General features: G+C 45.3%; 1 protein-coding gene across 1 annotated transcript in view; it reads left to right on the top strand.

Annotated features, from left to right (window-relative positions):
* Positions 1 to 26,425, top strand: part of LOC138497532 (kinesin-like protein KIF20A) — a 1,316,984-nt gene that overhangs the window by 802,922 nt on the left and 487,637 nt on the right. Inside the window, exon 12 of the mRNA XM_069621067.1 lies at positions 3,282 to 3,452. Within this exon, the coding sequence (XP_069477168.1) occupies positions 3,282 to 3,452 (171 nt within the window). The remainder of the gene's footprint in view (positions 1 to 3,281; positions 3,453 to 26,425) is intronic.

The raw sequence follows: 26,425 nt of genomic DNA, 5'->3' as shown, positions 1-26,425 counted from the left end.
ACACAGCCTGCTGTCTCCTGAAATGTGGCTTCCTGCCAACCATTAGAGACTTGCTTCTTCCACACAGGAGGAGGGGGCGTTCTCTCTGGCAGCCGAACATTTTGCGCACAGACAGAAATAATGTGACAAAAACACAGACCTAAGTTAGACAAATTACAAAGCTGAAGCACAGATGGTACACAGAAAAAGCATGCGAATAACATAAATAAAATTAGCCATGCATCGCATTAAACAATGCACCACCCCACTCGTATACAAACTCCATAATCTAACCAAACTACACACACCTCACACGCTCTACTATTTGCTATTCACAACCTCCTTCTGACGTCATCACTATTCATGCAAAACATATGAGCGCACTCTTAAACCACCACAATAGTCAAAAATACCCCTTTACAAATACCCCACGGCCATCTTCCATTTTGTACTCAGGGGATCATCTCTTAAAGTGCCCACTCAGGGGTGTGGCCCTTTTTATACACTGTAGCATAGGATAACCATTTCATCTTTTTTTCCCTATAATATTCAACAAGGTGCCACCTTCCTTAACCTAAGAAAACACCTAGAAACTTTCATCCGTAACCTAAGCTAATGCCTGGAAACAGGGATCATCTCATAAATAAAAAAAATAAAAAGTTATAACTCGCCCCCCCCCCCCACACAGTTCCCTCCCATCTGTATTTGTCACATTGCTGGACCCATACTAACACTCCATGGATCTGCCAAAGCCCTCTGACACCTTCACTCCCACAATCTGCCACTCCACCTTCTGGTCTGCACGGTGTCCTAGGGTCTAACGGGCAGGAGTGCAGAAAAAAACGATATGTCGCTGGGTGTATTGGCAAACTGTCATCTGCTACCATTTCGAAGTGTAGGGGGATGGGAAATCCCCCATCATAAAAGCAAGAGGTCTAGTTCAGGGGAAATCCTCACGCCCAAGAAAGTGAGAAGTCCAGAAGTGTGACAAAACTACTGCTTTATTAATGAGATCTCAGAAAAGAGGGATAGTACTGGACATCTCATGATTTCCAATGTTCTCAACTGGTTACAGGCGTGTCCACAGGTTTTAAGTGACTGTGATGTCACAAATAAGAGCTACATTTCTAAAACCTCAGATGAGATGGGATTGGGTGAATAGTATGGCTAGATATGTATTCTATATAGGATGGATGATCTAATTGATCCAGCCATATCGGGTAGCTCTGCATAGGACCACCTAAATAATGTTAATGAACTTGTCATGCTAGAGCATTGAGAGTGGCTGCTGCAACAAGGTGTGAGTGAGCATAAAAGGTGGGTAGGAATTGGACAGTGGGGGCTTTCACATCCTTGGTGCCTTGGAAGGTTACAGCAGATGAGCAAAATAGGGAGTGGTGAGAAGGCTTACCACTCTGACTCGCCTGGCCGCAAGCAAGGGCATGCTAGATTTCTGCTTCATATTGTATTGTATCTTTTGTCCCAATGAAATGGATGGGAATGAAAGTCTTTGAATAGGGCATTTTCTGCCACTGCAAGCCACGGGCCACATTTCAGATTATCCTGCTCAGTAATTTGTGAGGGTTTTAGCTGGTTTTTCCTATTCGGGTGTATGTGATCTCTATTTTAGCGACTGTAAGCATGTTCTAGGTGTCTAAGACCTTGTGTCTGTGTAACTTTGTGCAGGGATGCATGTGTGCTTCGTGTCTAATGCATCTACCTGTGTGTGTTCGTATACTCCACCACTCTAGAAAGGCCTCATTTTTTTCCTAGAACCTGCCTCAATTGATCCCCACATTATGTCCATTATCTTAGTCAGACAATAGTTTTATATCCATGGGCATTTCAATCTGTGGTTCCTTCTGTAGACACTACAATTATCCCAAATATATATACTATATTAAAATTGATTAAAGTATTGGACTCTGCATTATCCATTTAGATTAGTTCACCTATATTGGAGTACATATTGTAACAAATGTTTAGAAATGGATATGTCCATCATGACGCATACAGCACTGCTAAGAGTTCTAGGGTGCCATTATGAGGCATGCTGCCAATAATACAGAAAACCCCAGGAAGAACCTTCCATTGATGAAACAATGATCGAGACAACAATGCTCTTCAAACTAGAGCATGTGGACAAGTTGGACCTTGACAGATTTCTGGCTCTATCCTGCTTTGGTTTTGAAATTGTCTGTGGAGGCACTACCAAAAAGAGGTCTTTTTAGATACAGAACCAAGCAGCCAGAATCTGTGTAAACATCTCCAATGTTAGACCGCATTGCCCCTACCCAGAAGGCCCTCAATTGAATCCAAGTGCATTAAACTCGAGGTCCGGTGCATTATGTTCAAAGCCTACTGGTCACAGGTGCATTCAGTATCTTGCTCTCCACTGTGAGTTTACACATACCATCAGATGCCGTAACTGGAAGGCAGTCGAATAACATACAGGAGGTAATTTAATACGGGAGAGGGCTCTGCTTCCGTAATGTTTGGGGTCCTAGCCTGATGACCCTACCCAAACCACCCCTAGTGGTTTAGGTGGACTTTCAACTCTCCTCATCCCCTTAAAATGTGGGTACAACCCAACTTCAACATATACATATATACCAATAAGCCCAAAAGAAACCCTTTGTCTCCTAGTCTACTCCTCACCTCCTTGCGGATCCTTTGCATCATAACAGACTTAAACTTGAATTGCATCTGAGATACAAGTTAATGTAATATGTCTGTACCAAACCCGTAAATATATATTTTTTAAAACTCTACCAGGGGATTCTTTGTATTTCAAGGGGCACATTTTTGAAGGATTTGGATTTAATCACATCAGCATGTGTCAAAATCAAGAGCATTGAGGCAGCAGACAGAGGTTTGTGAGATCCAAATGTACCACCAATAAGTGATGATTGATGAAAGCTATAAATCATACGGCTACATTTCTTTACCTTAAAGATCTCCAAACTCATTGAGATCATCTGCTATCCCTACAAGCATATTCACAAAGACTTGGTATAACATAGAGCACACCCAATCTTTATTCCTATGCTCCCCTGATCATTTTTTCTTTGTCAATTGAAATAACTCTTGTAACACATTTTTATTGGCTTTTTTCTTCCAATATTATGGAACTGAGTGTTGGAAGAGCTCTGAACTTGTAGATCAACAGTAATCTCATATAAATGAAGTTGTGTAATTTACAATAGCTGACTGTTTAGATAAAATGTTATTCACAGATACATTTTGAAAGCCGCAAAATCAATGCTACAGATCTGTGTGCTATTACAGTGTTTATGTTTCAGGTTGTTCAGACGATCAATCCCAGAGTCTTAGATTTACTGACACCAAAACTGGTTGGAAGGGACGGCAGACCAATAAAACTTGATGTCAATACTTCTATTGAAGATCTTCTATCTGGCGAAGATTTTCTTGAAGACGAAGAAGAACTGGATGTCACTGCTTTGAGCCAAGAGGTATTTTTCAGTATGTCCTTGTTTAAAGACAGATAGGAGTTAGATTGTGATCCCTATAGAACTCCATTGTACCGGTTGGAGTTTAATGAATGTTTAATGATGAAAAATTGCTAGTCTTCTAATTTCCTGATCATGCTTCATCTGCTTATTGAGCCACCTAACTGCAGTTGTCTGAGAATGTAAAAAATGAGATAAACCAGATTTCCAGGTGACTATCGTAATACCGGAGGACTGTCTTTTTTTTAACTTTCGTTATTTAGACTCCCAGTAGCATATAATGTATTGTGAACTGTGAATGGCATTGTGGAATGTGAGGTCATTTTCTTTTTTTGTAGTCTGAAATGTCCTAAATTACTACTGGCTTTTGATGTAAAGAGCACAAATACTGTTGTGATCTCTGGTTTGATTGCAAAGTGGTTTGCTGCACAAAATGCATTCTACTTAAACGTGATGAAGTAGAAAAAAGGTATATGTTATGTTTAGACAAAGGTAGTCAAACCTTGATTAAATAGAAGCATGAATTCGAAGTATAGACTAGCTACTGGTGATATAAATAATCTAAAATATTAGAACTAAAATAAAAATATGTTCACTCAAGGTATGGAGCCACAGCCACCAGAGTACAGCAGTGACTTTTTTGTATTGGTATTATGAACAAAATCATGGTTTATTCAAATGTAAATGAGCACTATTCTTCGAATCCTTGATAAGCATTGTGTATTAGTCATTTCACATGTTTCTACCAGAATTACAAAAGGGTTTTTGTACTTTCTTTTTTAAGCACTTTTCTGTCTTTTGTCTAGTACTAGACTAGAGGAAGGAGCATATGACGCAGCAAAAATGTGAATCTCTTGGATAATAAAAGCTTTTTTCATTTTAATTTCAAATGTCTTGTGCAGCTAGCTAATAAATTAGAGAAACTGTTTGCCCAGTGAGCTAGGACACCGCGTTAAATCTACCATTTTCGTTAAATCTACCATTTTAATCATCACTATCGAATATTATGAAATACATGCACAATTGTTCCTACCTAGACAGAAACAGTGTGTGTGGCGGGAGGGAGGGATGGTGGGGCAATGTGTAGTTGTGACCAAGATTTGCACTAATTTACATTGCTCAGTTATCGCCCAGGCTCAGCAAGCTCCCCCTTCAATGAACCACACACTTCAAAAGTCATCCAGTCGGTCCATTGCACAACTGGAGCTAGTGCTTTTACCTGCCCGGCTCTTCCTTTTCATCCAAGGTGGCCACAAAATGGTGCACCTTAGTTTGATCCGTGCTGCAAGGGATCCTATATGCACCCAGCGGCTCAAGAAGGGAGTTCTGTGTGGTATTAGTGGGCGGGTGGGAGAGACCAATCTAACATTAAGGTGAAGATGCCACGGGTTTATCTATGGACCCTGTGAAGATATTTCTGTCTAGAGCTGTGGAGTTCTCTTCATTACAAAGTTCAGTGCTGTGCCCGATCAGTTATTTGACAGAAGGGTACCTTCTTCCCTGTACTGGGCCTGGGTGTGCCCCCCCCCCCCCAGCCCCCTTTACTAGACAGCCGGTGCCTGTTCAGCAGGGGAACATGTAAAAAAAGAGAAACAACTTTTCCAGCCCCATTCATGCTCCAGTGGTCCAGGAGAAAGGGGGTTCAGCCTTACCGCACCAATTGATGTCGCTAGTGTGTATCAGATTATGTCCTCTATTGAAGTATTATTCTTCTGGTATTTATTGAGTGCGGACCTAGCTTCAAGCAATGGAGCACTGTACACTGGTATACAATACTGATGCACATTGGAGCGCTTAATAGAGGTATACAACATTACAGAAGCATTACAGAGTGCTTTTCTGAGGTAACAGAGCAGATCTACAGCAGGGTAGGATACAAGTGGGAACCGAGGAGAAGGGGTACAGCTGTACAGGATGGCGGGGAGGACGGGGGCGGATGGCGTGACGGCGTCTAGCAAGTCAGGTGGCACGGGGGTGACGTGATGGCCTAGGTGTTAAGGAGGAGCGACTCCTTTAAGAGGTGGGTCTTGATTTCTTTTCTGAATTGTAGGAGCGTGGGGGCGAGTCATCTTACGGGAAGGAGGTTCTATAGTCTTGGGTGTGTAGGCAGAGAAGGCATGTCTTCTGTCCCTTTCCTTTTATGCAGCGGCGGATTTCAAGTCTGCACGTGTCCTGGATTCTGATGATGCTGTTTGCTGGAAATGCTGAGTTTCTCTGCAAGCTAGTTGAGTGACTTGATGGTGACTGCCATACAGATGATGCAGCAAGACTTGAATGTGTTTTGTGCGTGCAGTGGGAGCCAGTGAAGGTCGATGAGGGCTGGGGTGTTGTGGTCATATCTGCATAAACCCTTGATGAGGTGTGTAGGACACGGAGTAGGAAGTGTTTCATAAAACGATGGACAAGGTTAAAAATACACAGACCACATTAGAAGCTAGAATACAATCTTTGGCCTCTGGTATACATGGAGTAGAAAGGAGATCTGTGAGCATGCATTTTGGTGTTTGAAGGGTGGCTGAATGACAGAAAGCAGGCTTCATTGCGTCTAAGAATTTACTAGGGAGTCTGGTGGAATCTCCGATTTCTCTTGATGACAAGTGGAAGAAATGTAAGTATTTCACAAGGGTAGGCAGCAAACATGTCCTGGGAGTCGGGAGAGTGGAAAGTGACTCGGACTTGTGTAGCAAAATGCTGCTCTTTCTAGGTAGCCTTGTGGGGAGGGATTGTTTTGTATTAAAGCATTTAAGTTGCTTCATTGGGGTTCATGAGTGTAAAACGTCAATGTAACAGAGATGGTTCCCCCACATCTCTGGGTCCTAAAGAGTGCAAATCAACAGTTTCCTTACACTGGACATGGGTCACTTTAATTTTCTGACCTCGGGCTCAAAATTATCAAAAGGCCTAGAAAGATGCTGCAATATGATCAAGAGCTCCTGAAGCGTGTCTAGCGTCAGATGGGTCTGTACATTTGTCGGCAAAAGAAAAATAGGGTAAACTGCTTCAGAGTGCGCTTGGCCACCAAAATTTGAAATTAGCAGTCAGCTGCAGACATGGTTTATATAGGTTCCTACCCTAGACCGGAGAACAAATAAACAGTACTGTGTCCACAGTACCTGACATGGTACTATTATTAATAAACTCAGACAGGTTGGGTCTACATGGGCACAGCAAAGGGAGTTATTCCCTCTTCTAATCCAATGGCACACTTTGACTATTTATTTTTTTCACTCTAAGTTTCTATTTGGTTTTTTTTGGGACTTTGGGTGTTTCAACGAATCCATGGATTTTAAAATGGTTATGGTGAGATATGGCACATATATAGCATATGAGAGATGTACTTTCACAATATGGATATGATATTGAATCTCTTGTTTTCTAATTTTATATGTCTTTTGTTTGAACCCTTTGTTTCTGTCTCCTAACTTTGGCTTTGGTATGTATAGTTAAATGATATTACTGTTATTGTTGCTACTATACAAGATTCAGCCTTGAAAAAGACCATAGGTCGAAACACATGTCGGCTGTGGCTATGATAATTAAACTTAACCCTTGATAATCACCAATTGTGGTTGATGTTTATCATACTGCTACTTTACGGAAGGGAGAGGATTTCTATATATTATTGGATACTTAAGGAGCATTAGATTACCTATGACATTAATTTACTTTGATGATCTCTAACCACGTGATGAGCGCTGAATACTTGTTTATCCTATACGTGTATTTTTCTGAATCCTATGTGCTATTGCCACTACCGCACTGAAACCAGGCAAAGAACCTCCTCCCCCAACTGTATTTGTTACTTTGCCTTCTGTGATGCTGGAAATGCCTTTTGGAGGTTACAGGGCTTCCTAATCCTTGTCCTATCACTTCTCTGTGTGCATTTTCTGTATTTTGTCTGCCATCAAGGTCCAGTCCGGACCTCTGGTAGAGCAGCTCTTCATTTTACCTTTGGTGAACACCCATGGGATACCCATATGTCACCCATGGGTGGGAGTACACCCTTATACCCTTTGTGTGTTTCCAGGCACATGTCTGTTGCCGACAGGTTAGGGTATGGGCTGTTGGCCGCTACATGCTGACTTGGCAGTGGCTCAGAGTGGCTTCCCTGCCATAGGAATTAATGGATTCCTAAAGAAAGGCATGATGGCCATTGTAACCTCTTCGTTTCTATTGCCTTTACACCTTGTTTCTCAAAGCCCTGACTCTGTGCCTTCCCCGCGGTTGGCTGTTGGGTGGAAAAACCATATATGGTTCTCAGGCTGCCTATTGTCAGACTGACTGGGGCTTTCCCAGGGACTGTGTTGTGGGTACACCCTTAGGGTGCGACCTGTATGAATGGAGTGTGAAGTAAAATCACATTCTGTGTTGTGGGTGTCTGGTTTTGGTTTGTGTGACACAATGCCTTGGCCAGCCCTGACTGAAACTGGAGTGAATGCAGTGTAGTTTTCTGAAAAGATGGGTGCTTGCTCCAATCGACATTCTGTGTTATGGGTGTCTAGTTTGGGAGAATGGCCTGAATGCCTGTGAACCTGATTGGCTGCCTGCCTTCATGAATGCACTTCTGAATGATTGACTACCTGAGCATGGCCCAGCTTGAGTGAATAGGGAACAAAGGTGTATATTTAGGGACCCCTCATGCACCAGTTTGTTCTATAACTGGAGCTGAGGCTGAAACCTGAATCTCGAGGGTCCTTTCGGTGGAAGGAGTCTGCAGCTGCATTTAGTCAAGGAATTCCAAGACTGCTGAGCTGACCAAAGGACAGAATCAAGAGAGGACCTGGATAGGAAACCTCTTCTCGAGCTACGAGGGACCATCGTGCACCTGCCACTGTTCGTCAGAAGTACTCTGGAAGCCAGTCCTGTGTGCCTGCCATCAGGAGAAGTAGTCTTCGTGAGTCCATAAGAGGAGTGCTTGGACATCTTGATCTGAAGAAGAGTTCAGTTGTCGCCAAGTGTCCGGAAGAGAGTGACCACTGGAAGCCAGATTGCTGTCTACCACCCAGAAGAGGGGTACCCTGGCATAGTGCTGGTTGACACCCGGAGTGTCGAATGTTCCAACTGATGAAAGAATCCTTCAAAGGATATCCCTGACAAGACATCTGACCACTTTTTCATGCTGAAGAAGATTCCAGTTCACCGTGTGCAGAGGATGGTCTGCCAGAGGGTTTCCTTCCACCAAAATCCAAAGACGACGCCGCGAGGGTCCAGCCCATAGTCCAGGTCGCCAGAAGCCATCCAGAGGTCCGTGCTGTGGCTGCAGGACTGAAGAACCAAATGACGGTAAACCGGGGAATCCTGAAACCCAACACCTACTTCTGCCACTGCACCTGTCGTCACTGAAAGGCATCAAAGGTCCCGAATGGTCTCTTCTTCTTCGGCCAGGCCTTTTCGGAGTCCACAGCAAGTTTCAACTTTGTGGGACATCCACAGCCGGAGTAGCGACCTGCCAACAGAGACCACAGTTGAGACTTAAAGGGCTGCCTTTCTGACACTGTTTGGTTCCTCCTTTTCGCTTGGCCTCGACATCCCAGCGACTCCTTCTTGAAAATAAGGTCCATCCTCGAGGGGTCCTGTCGAGTGAAGCCAAGAACCTCCACCTCTTTGCCTGCAAAGGCATCAAATGTACTGTGATGAGGAAGAGCATCTTGCAGCCTTCCGGAATCATCCAGCAATCCCAGATTCATTGTGGATCCTGTTCTCCTGTGACATCGCATGTATTTTGGGGCAGTGGAACCTATTAAAAGGAAAGCAGGGCATTATTGGACTTATTTGGACTGGGCTGTAATAGACAAGATAAAGTACACCTTGACTTTTCCTCACACAGTATCACTATTTAAGTCTAAAGATACTATACTGTCAATGTTCTGAAACTAACATGCATTTCTTCCTTGATCTATGAAATTACACCTTGCTTATGATTGCTATGATTTTTAAGAACTGTCAGCAGTTGGGGCATTATTAAAGAATGGTACTATATATGCCATTATTTGAAAAGTATTACCAAAGTACAAAGTGTTTATATGTATATATTTTGCTGAACCTTATTTTCTATAAAGAAGCTGTGTTATCACCTAACATAGTGTGGACATTCCTTTGCAGGGTCTTGGGGATTGACTTTACTTAAGAACTAGCCAGAATCACATCTTGAGAGCTCAAGCCTTGGTTGCTCGTCCAAGCTACCATATAGAGAACCTTGGCTGGGGTGCTCTGTGCCTCTACCCCTCTACCCAACCATATAGAGGGCAGAAGTACAGATACCCACTGGAATGTCCTGTAGTACTCCTCAAAATATCACAACCCATCCCCCTCTGCCACGTTCTTTGGCAATGTCAGACTGCTATAAAATGCATCTCTCCTTCACTTCACCCAGAACCCGCTTATCAGTGAAGAACGAGCATGGGACAAATAGATGGAAATACTTCCCAAGAGATCTTCTAAAGACATAGTTAGGGTAATGCCTAAATAGCGTTTATTTCCCATTCATATAAATAAGGCAAAGACTTGAGCCCCTTCATAGCGCCTCTCCCACATTACCCTGAGGTATTAAGACTGGCTTCCCCAAATTAATTTCAACCCAGAGAGCTTTGCTTTCTTTTGAATGTCCTTTAGTAATGCTGTATTGAAGGCAGGGTTGGAGTCCTATGTACTAGAATGTCATCTGTTAATAAACCCTACTTTTATATCTGACCTCCCACTGTTTCCCTCTATGAAATCCCTTTTTGCGAATGACCCCTTGCCAAACCTTCTACTACTAAAGAAAACCGAGGATAATGGGCACCCGTGCATCATGCCCAACTGAGAATAAACCGATGTGTCCTGACGCCATTAACAGCCACACTTGTAACCGTGTTACAGTATAGGTAACCTGTAAATCCCCTCCAGTTCCCACCTACGCTTATCTGATACAGCACTTCCCTGAGAATAAAAAATAAAAAAAATTCAATACCTTTTTAGCATCTAAAGACATGAGGCCCGAGTCTTATTCCGCTTGTTTGGCAATGTGCACTTCACAGGGATTGTTTACTGATGCATGTAGTTTCCAATGCTCACTGTAGTATTTTATTCTTGGTGATTCTATTATGGACCTGGAACCACTCTTAATTATGGTACGCAATGATAATTTTCATTACGGATATTAGTATTATATAGAAAACGCTGTTTTTTATTGTTATATACATTTACAAAATTGAGAGGCTGTAATGTACTCGGTTTGGTTTTTATATTCTATTTACTCAATGTGTATGGATATTGTTGAGTACATTTATGATAATATCGAAATAAAGCTTAACAAATTACTGAGACTGAGTCAGCAGCACTCCCTCCCTCTCTAGTACTGCATTTATTAGCCTCTGCCTCTCTAGGATAGTACTGTGATTATTAGCCTATGCCTCACTAGGATAGTACTATGATTATCAGCTCGTGCCTCTCTAGGATAGTACTGTGTTTAGACCGCATCACACCTTTAGAGATTAGTACATACTGACTTGAATCACGTCTAGAAAACACCACTATGGAATAGTTGTCACAGTGCTTGCCCCCAGACATCAAGAGCAGACCAGCCTGCCCCAGGCACCTATGGGGACCCCTAAGGCCCCAAAGGATTGCCTAAAGACTTCTTGGACTCAGTCCTGCGCCGTAGGCGACAGGCTCATGATGCTCTTTCAAGCAAGGCAGTTTGCAGGGGAAGAGGAATCATTCAGCCCAGTCTGAGGCATGCTGGAGGGACTACTTTACCTGGGACTACTTGGGTAAGGTGTGGTTGGAGGGACTACTTCACCTTTGGACTACTTATTTGAGGCTTTATAAACCACACCCTCAGAACAGAACACGCTTCGCGTTATTCTGCACTCCTGCAGCGTAACGCTCACGTGTCTGCTAGCTTCTGCCCGGTCTTCAGCCACGCCCTTCCTGATCTTCATGAACCATTGCCTGTAAGGAAAGAAAGGCAGAGAGAGAAGAAACAAGAACAAGGTTCTTACCTGACGCTCCATCTCAGTCGCTCTGGAGCCGCTGCATCTGCCGAACAGAAAAGGTAACATCAGGTTAGCCGCGCAGAGCAAAGGACCACGTTAAAGACATTTCAAGACTGCGCAGCGCTAATACTCACCAGAAGGCTGCTCGCTCTTGCGATCCATTGAGGCACCATCACCCGATCGCCGCTCCGCAGCTGCCGCACCTGCCGAACAGAAAGGAAACATCAGGTTAGCCGCACAGAGGAAAAAGGCCTCATTAAAGACATTTCATCCTTACGCAGCGCTAATACACACCCGAAGGCTGCACACTCTTGCGGTCCCTCGAGACACCATCACGCGATCGCCGCTCTGGGGTCACTGCCCCTGCAGAATTGAAAAGGAACAGCAGGTCAGTTGCACAGAAGAACAATACTGTATTTTTAGACATTATCACATCGGGCTAGAGTTGAAACTCACCTCTGGAATTCTGCTCATCATTTGTGGAGAGGAGACACTCTTCATCGGGTGCATCAAAAAGGGGATCTGCAAAGAAACAAGCACAGTAGTGAACTTTTGGCAACTTCAACTCTAAAGCAATCCATACCAAGAAATATTGGCGTAAAGACTTACCCACAGAGTCACAGTTGTCTGAAACTCTACAGTAATCTGCAGGATCAGTGAAGTAACTAGATCCTTTAACTAAAACGCACCCCTGCATACAGTCGCAGGATGGAGAGTCTGCCATTCATAACTCTAAGGTGAGACATAGTAGAGGGGTGCACAAGGTGGTCACGGGAGGTGGGAGTCGGTCCTCCTCCTTATGGCTAGTTAACATCTCGTTTCAACATTTTAGGCAAATCTTCATTTGTGACAAAAAGGCAAAACAGAGAGGGCACGTGCAGCAATTCACCACTCTGATACGTGTGCCGCTTGTGGAGACAGTTACCGTCCAGCTTCGTTCAGCGCCCCTGTGGAGACCAGGTGAGCGTAACACTAGTACTATGATTATTAGCCTGTGCCTCCCTAGGATTGTACTGTGATTATTAGCCTGTGCCTCGCTAGGATAGCAACAGGATTATTAACTTGTGCCTTTCTAGGATAGTACTGTGAGTATTAGACTGCGTCACACACTGTAATAGTACCTTTATTATTAGCCTGTACCACACTGGGATGGACTGTGAATACTGACCTGCGTCGCATCATTAGTGAATTGGTAAGAAGTCTTTGAGTCACATCTAGAAAGTGCCACTTAGGGATAACGCTATGGGTATTAGCCCTGCCACACCCAAGGGAGTTATCAAGAAGGCCTCTTAATTCAATCGAGTGACACATTGAGATAGTGCTGGAAGAATTATTAATAAGGGCTTAATTCTATCAAATCTAGAAAGTGTCCCAAGAACTGTCCCTGGCTACACTCAGAGCGCTGTGATTGTTGGTTAGTCACAATGTGGTGATGCTGTGAGCGCTACTGTGTCGCACCCCAGAGAGTTGTTTGTGTTGCCTTAAGTCTCATCCAGAGAGTACCACATAGGGATAGCACCTGAACTACCCCAACGATCTAACCCCGTCTAGACTCCCCCCACCAGACTGTGTGCAAGCTTGTATCGGACAAACCCCCACTCCCAGTCCAACACCACAAGACAGCCGAACTAAAGCACGATAGACTGAGTCTACAACAACGAACCGAACAAACCAATCTGAAAAAACCTGTGGAACCGTACAATCATAACCAAAAACTGAGCCAGCCAACAAAGCACTGCACCAGGGCTACTGCCCCATCAACCGCAACCTGAACCCCGAAGGAAACCCAAACGAAATAAGAACGCAATTAAGGCAACCCAAAACTAACAAAAAAGAAAAATAACCCAACAGCAGAATGCCAGATAACTCAAAATGCAGCGAAAACTGCTTGGGCCAAAACAAAGACAAAGGCCAGAGTGAACACACCCAACTGAACACCACCAAAGACCCACAACTGTAGAAAACACTCCCTCCGACAAGAACAAAAACGGAACCAGCACTGTGAGAAGAGAGAAATCCCTATACCTTACAAAAAACTACACATCAGAACAAACTGACCCAATGGATAAATCAAGAAAGACTGACAACCAAAAACAACCATGCAGAAGAACGACAGACAAAGCTAGAGGTACAAAGAACACAAACCATGCCCTAACCCCATAGATTACCAAAACAAGAGGACCCCCCTTCAACAGCCCCAACATTTAGAAGAAGAACTAGATGAAAACAGAAACCCAAGACTTAACCTGGAAAAGCTACTCCACGACGAGACAGACACAACTATACAAATACCACAACCAGAGAGAGACTTGGATAGAAACCAAAACACAAGACAGAAGACAACCCCCAACAATAAAACACAAACCAAACTGTACGATCCACTGCAACTTAATCAACTCAAGATCCATGTCAAAACACTGTACAGAGATCTTCGACCTTCTCTGGGACAACGGTATCGACATCTTATTCATCACAGAAACATGGCTGGGTGACTACAAAATCACAATCCAGAGCTGTGTCCCCACCAACTTCAAATGCCTCTAGGTAAACAGGAAAAATAAAAGGGGGAGTAGGCCTTGCAATCGCATTCAAAGAATACCTGCAAATAAAAACAGGGGAACCACTGAACATCGCGTACTGCAAAACCATGGTCTTACACCTAACAATGAATCCAAAAACAAACTTTAAATTCATACTGGTTTACAGACAACCGACATACGATGCAACCTTTGTCAACAATTTCATAGAAACCATCACCAACATAGCCATTCAACATGAGAATCTGACAATCCTGGGGGACTTCAACATATGGTTAGAAGAAAAACATGCCAACCCCCAAAATTCACTAATCGGTCAACTAACAACCATGAAACTACAACAGCCGGTTAAAGGGGCAAAACTCGGCAGGACACACCCTTGACACATCTTCGCCAAGAAAAATCTCATCACCAACGCACACCCGATACAAATACTTTGGAGCGACCATGTCATCATTCCATACATCATCACGCTACCAACCAAAGCTACCATCCAGCCCCTCAAACTCCCAACCACTACAAAAAGAAACTGGAAAACCGTCAAAGCAAGCAACCTACTAGAAAAACTGGAGTTGACCAAACCCTCAACAGCAGAACTGGAGAAAGCAGACCTAGACGGGGAAACAGAGCTACTCCATACATGGATTGCAGATGCAATTGAAAACATCTTCCCGGGAAAACCATTTACCCCCTCAAGAAAAAGAGCAATGGCAAAATGGATCACCCCACGACTAAACGCCATGAAAAAGAACAAGAAGCTGGAACTAGAATGGAGGAAAGAATATAACCAAGATAAGAACCCAATTTCAGAGACCAATCCGATGGTAGAAGAAGGAAAGCCAAAAGGCAAAGAGGCATTATGATGACAGAATCACTTAAGCCACCAACACCCAAAGAGAAATGTTCATTTCATAACCCAAACCCTTTACGTTAAAAAAAACGTGCTCATACCACCTGCGCCTACTAAAAGCCATAAGACCCTACTTATCTGAGGAAAATAGCGCCACGGTCGCAAGAGCTACCATCTTATCTCGCCTAGACTATGGCAATGCCCTAATTCTAGGATCTAATAAAAACTGCTACCACAGCTACCAAGTTCTGCAAAACAATGCAGTGAGAATCATTAAGCAAAAAACCAGGAATCAGCAAATAGCGAAGCCAGGAAGGAACTTCACTGGCTAAAAATTGAAGAGAGAGTCCAATTTAAATCCCTCACGCATATATGTTTTTTGGGCAAAGCCCCTGCATACCTGAAAACCAAAATCATTCCATACAAACCTACGAGAGAGCTAAGATCAGCCGAACAAGGTCTGATAGTAGTAGCTCCCTTCAGACTTAAAAACGGGGCAGGTAAATCCTTCCCTATAACCGCAGCAGGCCTTTGGAACAACCTCCCTGGCAAGTTAAGGATCAAAACCAATAACGATTTCGCGAACAACTGAAAACCCACATCTTCAAGTAATACATATACTACAACCTGCCCACCTACCTATGCAGCCCTAATGTCTCGTGTTACGTGTTTTATTGTCTTACTTTTTGTCTTTGTGTTCTTGTCTCTGCGCACCGAAGCTCGAGAGCTACTGGCGCAATACAAATAAATAAATAATAAATAAACAAAATGAGAAACCCACCAGGTTGCAACAACACTCCAATACCCTCACAGAAACTATGCAACAACCTGGCAGACCACTTAAAAAACAAACTCGATGACATTTGACCAATTATACAAAACAGACAGACCAATCTTCATTCTCAACCAAGCGGACCCTACAAGGAGCCAGATTACAAACTCCAATATTTCCCAGAAATATCAGTGGAAACATTTGTCAAGCTCGTAAATCATAGCAAGAAAGCAGGATCGCCCCTGGCCCCCTGCCCCCTGACATCTACAAATCAATCCTCACACAAGGAATGCCTTCTGAATATTACAGAAATCTCCTGTCGGTCGCGACAGGGACCGTACCGCGATCCTTCAAATCAGTATATATTAAACCTCGTCTAAAGAACACAAATGGCGACGTGGAAGACCTCTCCCAACTATAAGCCAATTTTAAACCTTCCCAGCAAAGCTCCTAGGAACGTACGTATACAAACTAACCCAAGAACATGTAGAAAATCACCAGCTACTAGACCAAGCACAAGTCTGCTTCAGACCCACGAGAGGAACAGAATCTGCACTCCTATCCATCTGGGACCACCTAGTAACAAACGCAAATTCCAACACAGCCTTGGACATAGTCTGCTCAACCTCTCCGCTGCCTTCGACACAGTAAGCCATAACACCCTGACCAAAAGATTAGAAGATATAGGTATAACGGATATGGCACTACTCTGGATCAAATCACTCCTAGCAAACAGAATAAACTATATGGATTATACCCTTCAAATCTATCACACAAGTTACATTGGCTTCCAATCAAACACTTTATCACGTTCAAAACAATGTGCATAACACACAGGGCAATCAACGGACAAGAAGCAGAGTTCCGAAAAAAGAAAATAACCATCTACAAACCAATGAGACTCCTCAGATCAAGCAATGAAATCCACCTGGAACCCAAAACCTTATGTCAGAAAATAACTAGGAGGCTCCTCTTTCTCCCACCTAGCGGCCAAAACCTGGAACAAACTCCCGAAAGGAATAAGAAATGCCAAAGAGCGCCTAAAATTTTGAAAACTCCTAAAAACCTGGCTTTTCAACACTTCGGACCAGACAGAAGCAACTGAAACAGTCAAACAGGAAATACAAAGAACATATGACTGATAGAATATATGACGGCACAGACAACATTTAGGACTGACTAAGGGAAACGCCTACAAGAATAAGAGAGACAATGACAGGCAGAAGAGAACACGAACAACAACCCCATCTCGACAGAACAATAGCAGACTTGCTTAACACAAAGGCACAACCACCCACCCACTCAGACAAGACATAGAGTAGAGGCGCAGGGAACATATGGATCAATCCGAAAAGGACTTGTTTACACAGACCACAAATTGGGAGGTAGGGGCTGGTCAAATACAAAAATAGAAATGCTAAAACCAGCTAACTTAACATAACAGTGAGATGAGAGGCAGCCGTATCGTGCTGAATCCTAATCACTGATAGGAAGACAACCATCTCTAAATCGCCAAAAACTCACAATAGGAGTGGGCATCTACCCGAATTATAAGGCTGCTAACCGCCTCAGAAAACTTGTAAACACCTCACTGCTCCTCACACACCTCTCACACTCTAAACCCAACCACACCCCTTAAACTGCAGCAACCCGCACACGCTTAATCGCACGGCAACAACAAACACACCACACAGACCTTCACACAACCGCACACGTCGGATTCAGACCGGATAATACACCAAAAAGCTCAGCGAACAGTGTTAACCGAACTGAAGCTGCCAACAGTACATCACAGTTCCCTTGCTCCTCTCTATATTTTGTCCCACTAACATGCCCCTAACCTACCCCTCTTCTCTTTCAGATATGCCAGAGTGCAAGGGGACCACTCCGGTGGTGATAGTGCGTGGTATAAATATCTTTTAACATTAACATGTCATAGCCATTTTGTACCCCCATTTGCAGCCTCTGTGCTGTAAGCAGAATTGTGTCAGCCTGATTACTTTTCTCATAATCTCTGCTCTGCAAACGTCAACATCCTAAACCCTTCATCCAACAAAAAAAAGTGCTGTCATTGATTTTTTTGTTTTAAATATTTATAAGAAAATCTCCCGTACGCCCTCCACCCATCTGATGCATGTCCAGTATGTCACAATGGCTTTTTTTCAGCTGCACTTCCTGAAACCCTATCTTCTTTTTCTTTTTCCCCCCCTCTGCATCCCTCCACTATATGCTTCCCATAAAAGGTAGCCGTGGCTGCCTCCCAAACTTTACTCTGGGGAAACTCTCCATTATTATTTTTATTACCTATATATAAACTGTCTTTCTCTGCATCTATTTGTAAAGCTGCGAGAGTGTGTCATTACATTGCCAGTGACGTACACCAAAATGGGATTCACAAATTGTATTGTGATCTGCTGACGAGTCAATAGTTTGAAATTGACAAGAGATCAAGTATGCCCTCCCCATTTCTACTAACATGTGATCAAGTCTTGTTTGTTTATTTGGTAATGCGCTCCAAACCCATAGGTAGCTGGGCGCAGAAGTTACAAGGATACTTGAAGCTTAGTTGCAGAATACAGATAGGTACATACATCAAAGAAACCTATAACATATTTACTATTTGGTTGGGTATGCACAATACATAATCGATATATTGATAGGGCAAATGGGAGCAGATATATATACATACATATATACACAGACGCAGGTTATGCAGAGATCAGAGGTTCAATAGATATTAGTTGTCGTTGGTTCGCAACCAGGTCAGCAGGTTTCGCCTAAAGCTGGAGTTTGGTTGTTCCATTATAATGTAAGTAGGCAACGCATTCCAGTAGAGAGCAGCTTTGACAGGGAAGCTTGATCCACCTGCTTTGGACTGTCTGAATCTAGGAGTTTCTAGGAAGAGGTGGTTGGAGGCTCTGGTTTGGTAGGTAGGGATTTTTCTGGTCAGTCTGGCAGAGAGGTAAGGGGGAGCAGCGTTGTTGAGACATTTGAAGGAGAGGGATGCCATTTTGAGAAGTATCCTGTCACTGATTTTTTAGCCAGTGCTGTTCGCTTCTATGGTTGGAGATATGTTTACGTCGCGGGTATAGCCAAGGCTGCTCTCAACGTGTTATTTTGTAATATTTGAATTTTATTGATACTTTTGTTGGCGCCGGCATATAGAGCATTGCAATAGTCTAGTTTAGACATTATTAATGCATTGTCAAGTGTAATGCAGCTAGATTTAGATAGAAAGGGTGTACAGGCCCTAATTAATGTACAAGTATAGGCTGTAGATGAGGCCATGGAGCGAACTTGTTTTTTTAGTGAAAGTGTGGAATCTAGGTAGAACCTAGTGTTTTTACCTGAGTGAATTCTTTAATTATATTGCTATCAATGGTAAAAGCGGCATAGTTGGGGCTTAGTTTGTTTAGGTTGGAGTCAGAACCCAGGATCAGAATCTCGGTTTTGTCATCATTCAGTCAGTCCATGTGAGGCCATCCATGCCTGAATGATGAGGTATATCCTATTTACCAGAGCTGTATCTTCGACAAAGTTGCCCTATAGGGGAATGAGGATCTGACTGTCGTCAGCATAGTTGGTATATGTGACGCCTAATCGGCCACGTTTGTCGAAGAGAGGCTTAGTAAAGATGTTCTACATTGTCGGTGAGATGCATGAACCTTGTGGAACACCACAGGTGATCTGGATTGGGTCTGCTGAGGCTGATGGGGAGAACACACTCATCGTACGGTTGGCTAGCAAGGATTGAACCCAAGCTATAGCTTCACTCGAGAAGTGTGCAGCTGATGCTAGATGTTCGCATAGTACTGCGTGATCCACCAGATCAAAGCTTCCGAGAGGTCGAGGAGGAGCAGCATAGCGGTTTTCCCTTTATCCTTCAACTCGCCGATTTGTGTTTTTAGATCAATTAACGCTGTTTCAGTCCCATGTTGTGGTCTGAATCCAGATTGGCGTGATCCTAGTAGGTGGTTTTTCTCCAGGTAGGTTTGAATTTGGAGGTAGGCCACTCTGTCAATAATTTTGAGGAAGGGAACCGTTGTTATAGGTCTATAGTTGGTGGCAATGGACGGGTCAAGTGTCTGTTTTTTAAGAAGTGGTAATACCCACAATTCTTTGAGGTTTGTTGGGACAGTACTTGAATTAAAGTAGGCGTTAATTAGCTTGGATATGAAAGGTGCTAGCTCTCTGGCTGTATCCTTAATAATTTGAGCTGGGCAACTGTCACCCTGGCAATTGGAGAGTTTCAAGGAGAGTATGACCTTTTCAGTGTCCAATATGGAAATGTTATTGAATCTGAAAGATGAATCTGGTATTGAGGTGGTGATGGGTGGGGTGGGGTGCATCTCAGTGGAGCACAGCAAGCTTTTTTGGCAGATATTTTCGCCTGCTGTGTGGCTATTTTGTTAGATAAGGCGTTTTGGATGCTGGTGCACCATTGTTTCTTTGTCTGTAGGTGGGATGGGGTTCTCCATTTCATGAAGTATGGTGAAAAGCTCCTTAGTGTTGTGGTTAGCTTTGGAGATTCTTTCATTGTATGTATTTCTTTTGGTGAGGATAATTTCTTTTTTATCCATGTTGGCGAAATTGGTTAGGGTAGATTTATTTTCCGCTGTAGGGGTGTGTCGCCAGATGGATTGAAGTTTCCTTTTTTGGAGTCCTAGTTCTTTGGGCTGGGGAGTAAACCACGTGTTCAGATGCGTTTTTTGTTTGCTTTTTGCAGAGTTTAGTGGGCGCAATGATGTCAAGGGCTTTAGTCATGGTGTCATTGAATGTGGCTATTAGAGTATTGGGGTCGGAATTGTTGGTTAAAAGAGTAGAGGGAGAGTAAGGGGAGTGGGAGTAATTTTCTGCAGTAATGCTATTTTGCTTCTAGTGGGGAGCGGTGGTGCGATTTCGATAGTTTTCTGTTTTGATGGCTCAATGGCAGTCAAAAAGTTGATTAAGTAATGGCCTGTCCAAGGTTGGGGGGGTTATTTTGGTGATAGTGATCGCGCAATTTAGGTTAGCTACCCAGTCTAAAGTATGTCCTATTATGTGTGTTGGGGAAGAGACTGTTTGGGTCAGGCCAAGCTCCATCAAGATAGTTTCAATTGATTGGGCATGTTTATCCCTGGAGTCATTGGATCCCAAATTGAAGTTTTCTAGCAGTAGGAGTTGTGAGGTGTCCTTGATGTTATTGGTGAGGAGGCTGGATAGGTCGTCTTCGAATGATTCAATTGGATCTGGGGGTCAGTATACTAGAAAAATGGTTTACTTACTGTTGTCGGAGATCGGGAGTTTGGCTACGAGTAGCTCACATGATTTGAATTTGGAAGGAGTGCTCAGCCTTAATGCAAGTTTAGTTTTGGCTATGATGGCCAGGCCACCCCCTCTGGCGTTAGGCCTGTCCACTCTTAAGTATTTGGTATCCATCTGGTATGGCTAACATGAGGGCTGGGCCCGCTGCGTCACGAGGCCAGGATTCGGTCACAGCTAAGATGTCTAGATCGTCCATGGTAAGTATGTCTGCTATTTCTGTGGTATGTGCTATAAGGGATCTGGCATTGATGATAGCTCCTTTAATAGCTGTTGCCTTGTGCTGCCCTTGAAGGTGATATATACGGGGGAGAATAGAAAGTGAACGCTCTCCATTCTGGATGGAGTTTTCTCCAAACATCTGCCTAAAATACTACCTGAGAAATTACTTAAATACCCAGCATGAAAAATGATCTAAACGTAAGGCAGATACCCATGCTGATATAACACTATCGATGCCCTAGACCGAGATGCATATTTTTGAGAAACAACTGAAAGTGTTGAATCTCGGAGTGCTCGAGCATCAACAATATCAATTTCGAGGGGATTGGGTCCTCCAACTTATTCCATATCTATGACAGTAATCACCACACCTGTGCTGCTTCGGAAAATCTTTCGGCGCCTGCGTCGATGATGTCGATACGCCGCCCTCGAGGACCTCCTCCGACGGCCGATGTCACTGGATATTATAAGTAAGACGCTCGACGCCCGTAGCCTCAGTAGCGAACGTGTTCGCTTCGGAGATCTCGGCGCGCCTCGATTCTTTGGAGTTTGTTCTTTCGGTTCTTCGAACCTGTTCGTTTGTGAGACATTTTCCAGATGTCTTCCTCTTCTTCCACCCTGCGTCTGGGCTTCAAGAAGTGTGGGGCTGCGGGTCCAAGATGTCGGTGACGGACTCGCACAGCACCTGCCTCTGGTGCCTCGGGGAGGCCCATGACAGGGATGATTGTGTCGACTGGCAGTCGCTTACGTCCAAAGCCTTGCGGGAGCGCAAGAAGAAACTGTCGGTCGGTAAGGTTGTCCAAGCCCCGGAAGTCGAGGTCCACAGGGCTTTCGACGGACGATTCGAGGGCGACCCTCCGCATAGTCGTCAGAAGTCTGGTGGGTCTCGGTCCCGGAGTGGGTCCTGCCACTCCTCTGCCTCTTCGAGGCACTCCCGAAAGCGCCATCATCGGTCGCCTTCCTCGTCCGAGGACTCTGCCCGTCAGCGGGTCGCTTATCCCACCAAACATGCGACTCCGGAGGAATGGGCTTCCTTTGGTCAGAAAATGCTAGCCATTCTCGAATCGCAGGGCACTGGTCCATCCGCGCCTCCGAGTGGGGTCGGGCGTGATCGGACTAGAGACACCGCTGGTACGCTTTTGGGCTCGGGTGGTCGGCACGATTCGCGGGAACGGTCCCGCTCGGACAAGGGTAATCGTTCTAGTCATGCCCGTTCCAGGTTCCGGTCCTCAACGCGCTCGAGACCGTGTGTACCTGTGATGTCTTCGAAGAAGACGTCGACACCGGTGGTGCCGAGGTCGTCGAGGGACTCTCTCGAGGCTCCGCCTCCGAGGAAGTCGTCGACGCCATCGGCGCCCAGGCTGTCGAAGGACAAGCTTGGGGCTCCGCCCTCGAGGACTGTTGGCGCTGTCGATGCTGTCGGCGCCGATTCCCTAGACGCCCGGGACGCCTTTCGATGCTGGTTCAACGGGGGTGCCACGGGGTACAGTAGAACCCCCTAGAAAGATTCTGGCCAAGCATGGCTTTGTTCCCCATTCTGTGCCCACTTTCCACCATCTTGCGTACATTTCGGAGGTGGATGAGGGCTCTGATGATGGCATGGTTCCTGATACGGTGCCAGATGAGATTCCCTCGGGACATAGTCAGATTGAGGACCTGCGTCAGTTCCTGCACGACGCCAGTGGTCTGGACACCTCTCCGGAGTTGGAGTTTTGTAGGCCTGAGCCTGGCACCCATGCTGACTCCTCGTACTGGTGCCTTACGTCTAGGGTCACCGAGTACTTGGGGTGGTCTGCTCCCCCAGGGGATTTTCTTCAGGATAACCTCACAGATATCCTCGACCAAGGTCCACCAACTGACCCGGTACTGCCGTTCCATATGGCTCTACAGAGGAGGGTGGTGTCAGCTTGGACTGCTCCGGAGAGTCTCCCGGCAGTGGGCAAGTCTTTGCTGCGAAAATACCGCCCGGCCAGTAGCGACCCCTGCTACTTGACCAAGCACCCCACTCCGGAGAGTTTGGTGGTGCAGGTGGCTACGGCCCCAGCAAAGCAAGCGTTGTATCCTACCATCCCTCCTGATAGGGACGACAAGCGTTTTGATGGTTGGGCGAAGAAAGTGTTTTCTTCAGGGGGTATGGCTCTTCAGGCTGCCAACTCTGTATGTGCCTTGTCATGTTTCACGCACACTCTGTGGAACTGTTTCCTTAGCGGCTGAACATATTCCCGAAGGGGACGAACGGGATGGTTTTCTTGCTATGGTCCAGGATGTCAAGGATGCCATGTGTGAGGCCGTTCAGTCGGGTTTGGACAGGGCAGATTGCGTCAGCCGGTCCTTGGCGGCAAGCACCGTAATGCGCAGGTTTGTGTGGTTGCGGAAGTTGGGGTTTGCTCCTGATGTGCAGGCCCTGCTCCTCAACATGCCCTTTGATGGTGTCCATCTTTTTGGCAGCAAGGCTGACGAGAGCCTTGAGGTTGCAGACCTTCAAAGCTGCAGCAAAGTCGTTGAGCACTGCAGTTCGCCAACCTCTGCCTTTTCATCCTAGGGGACAGCAATGGAGGGGAGGTTCCTTTCGTTATTACTCATCCTTTGGTAAAGCGAGAGGAGCTTCCAGTCAAGGGGGCCACTGTAGGAGTGCCAGAGGTGGAAAGCAAGGTACTCGAGGTGCCAAGGCTGCTCGGGCAGTTGCCTCTTTGCCCTCAGGCAACGGCGCAGCCGCTTCAGCTCAGTCATAAGGCAATGTCCCATGGTTCGACGGTTGGGGGAAGGCTGGCGCAACATCTTGTCGAATGGCGTGCCATTACTTCAGATGTGTGGGTTCTGGAGATCATAGCCCACGGCTACTGTCTTCCCTTTCGGCAGAGGCCTCACGAGAATCCACCGGGGAATCTCTCGTTGAAGTATCCGGATCCGCTCCTTGTGCAGGAGGTTCAAGCCCTGCTGGAGAAAGGCGCCATAGAACTGGTGCCTGTAGCGGAGAGGAACAAGGAATGGTATTCCCCTTATTTTTTGATTTCCAAGAAAGACGGGGGGGATTGAGACCCATCATGGACTTGCACGGTTTGAACAAACTCCTCAGGAAGGACAAGTTCAAGATGGTTACTCTTTCTCAAGTCCTCCAGGCCCTTCAACCTCAGGGCTGGTTGGTGTCTCTCGACCTCAAGGACGCTTATTTTCATGTGCCGATCCATCCAAAGCACAAGAAGTACCTGAGGTTCGCGGTTGGCGACTCGCACTTTCCGTTTCGGGTCCTGCCGTTCGGATTGACCTCCGCCCGAGGATCTTCACCAAGCTCATGGTAGTGGTGGCAGTGCATCTCAGGAAAGGGGGGATTCACGTCTACCCATACCTGGACGGTGTGCAGTCAAAATGTCGACAGTCAAAATGTCGACAGTCAAAATGTCGACAAATAAATGTCGAAAAACAATAATGTCGACAAACAAAAATGTCGACATTATTCGATATTTTTTCGAAATTTTGTATTTATTGTAAGAATAAATAAATATATAATTAGAATGTGTTGAGTATGAGGGGTGGGAGGGTGGTTGGGGGGGGTGGCAGGGGGGTGTTGGGTGAGGGGGGGTTGGGGGGACCCCCCCCCCATAGTAAATGATACTCTTTTTGGTTATTTATTTATTGAAAAAATAAATAAATATATAATTAGAATGTGTTGAGTATGAGGGGTGGGAGGGTGGTTGGGGAGGGTGTGGGGGGGTGGCAGGGGGGTGTTGGGTGAGGGGGGGTTGGGGGGACCCCCCCCCCATAGTAAATGATACTCTTTTTGGTTATTTATTTATTGAAAAAATAAATAAATATATAATTAGAATGTGTTGAGTATGAGGGGTGGGAGGGTGGTGGTGGGGGGTGTGGGGGGGGGGGGGTGTCAGGGGGGTGTTGGGTGAGGTGTTGATAGTTTTAAGTGACATTTTTTTGTCGACATTTTTTTTCGAAAAAATGACTTTTTACATTATAAGTATAGGATGTCGACATTATTATTTTCGACATTTTTTTTTCGACATTTTTTTTTCGACATTTTGACTATAAACCTACTTGGACAATTGGTTGATCAGGGCGCGCTCTCCCGAGCAAGTCCTGGATCATCTGTCCGTCACCTGCTACTCCCTCCACAAGCTGGGCTTCGCCCTCAACTTAAAGAAGTCCCACTTGATGCCAACTCAGAGGCTCCAGTACATCTGAGCAGTGCTGCGTTTTCCTCCCCAGGTGAGGGCTCATCACATTCACCAGATGGTGCTAAAGTTCTAACATGTCCAGAGTCTCCCTGTGTTCGAGCTCTTGAGATTGCTCGGCCTCATGGCATCCTGCATTCTTCAGGTGCCACAGGCCAGGTTGCGGATGAGATCTTTGCAATGGGCACTCAAGCTCCAGTGGTCTCAGGCCTCCGGCAGGGTGTCGGACCCTGTTCAGGTGCAGCCCTCGGTCAAGTGGGAGTTGGCTCAGCAGATTCTCCTGGAAATCTTCGCCCTTTGGGGGACCCCTCAAGTGGATCTCTTGACCTCCAGTGTCAACCGGAAGTGCGAAAGGTTCTGCTCGCGGGAATTTCCTCTAAGAGGAGCCTTAGGAGACGCGTTCGTGGTGGAGTGGTCATTCCCACTGCTGTACGCATTTCCTCCAGTCCCTGTCATCCTGCAAGTGCTGCGGAGGTTACAGAGATTCGGTTCCTGGATGATCCTCATTGCTCCGGCATGGGCCCGGAGGACGTGGTACCCGGACCTTCTCGACTTGTCCATCTGCCCTTCACGTCGTGTTCCCTACCGAGACGATCTGCTCTCACGGGAGGGGGGATCAGGTTCTCCATCCAGAGGTCAGATCCCTCAACCTTCACGCTTGGTTTCTGAAAGGTTGAGGTATAAGGATTGGGATCTCCATGAAGACGTGATGGAGGTGTTGCTTTCGACCAGAAGGCCTGCAACAAATTCCCTGTACTGCTGCGGTTGGACAAAGTTCTGCGACTGGTGCAGGGTTAAGAATGTGGATCCGTTTTCATGTGACATGCCTGTGGTTGTCTTTTTTGCTTTCTTTAGCCCACAGGGGCTTGCAAGTGGGTACCATTAAAGGTTACCTTGCAGTGCTGTCCATATTTAAGCGCTCGTCTGAAGAGTGTTCTTATTTTAAGATCCCTTTAATTTCTCAGTTCCTAAAAGGGCTCACTAATGTGGTCCCTCGGTCACCTTTCCAGGTGCCCGGTTGGGATTTGTACCTTGTCCTCAAGTTTCTGATGGGTGCTCCGTTTGAGCCTTTGCATTCTTGCCCTTTGAGACTGTTATCTCTTAAACCTGTATTTTTGGTTGCGGTCACTTCTG

The sequence above is a fragment of the Ambystoma mexicanum genome, chromosome 5q (genome assembly GCF_040938575.1).
Source record: "Ambystoma mexicanum isolate Mex_15411 chromosome 5q, UKY_AmexF1_1, whole genome shotgun sequence".
NCBI classification, from domain to species: Eukaryota; Metazoa; Chordata; class Amphibia; order Caudata; family Ambystomatidae; genus Ambystoma; species Ambystoma mexicanum.
The sequence above is the reverse complement of the archived record's forward strand: the minus strand, read 5'-3'. Positions and strand labels throughout refer to the sequence as shown.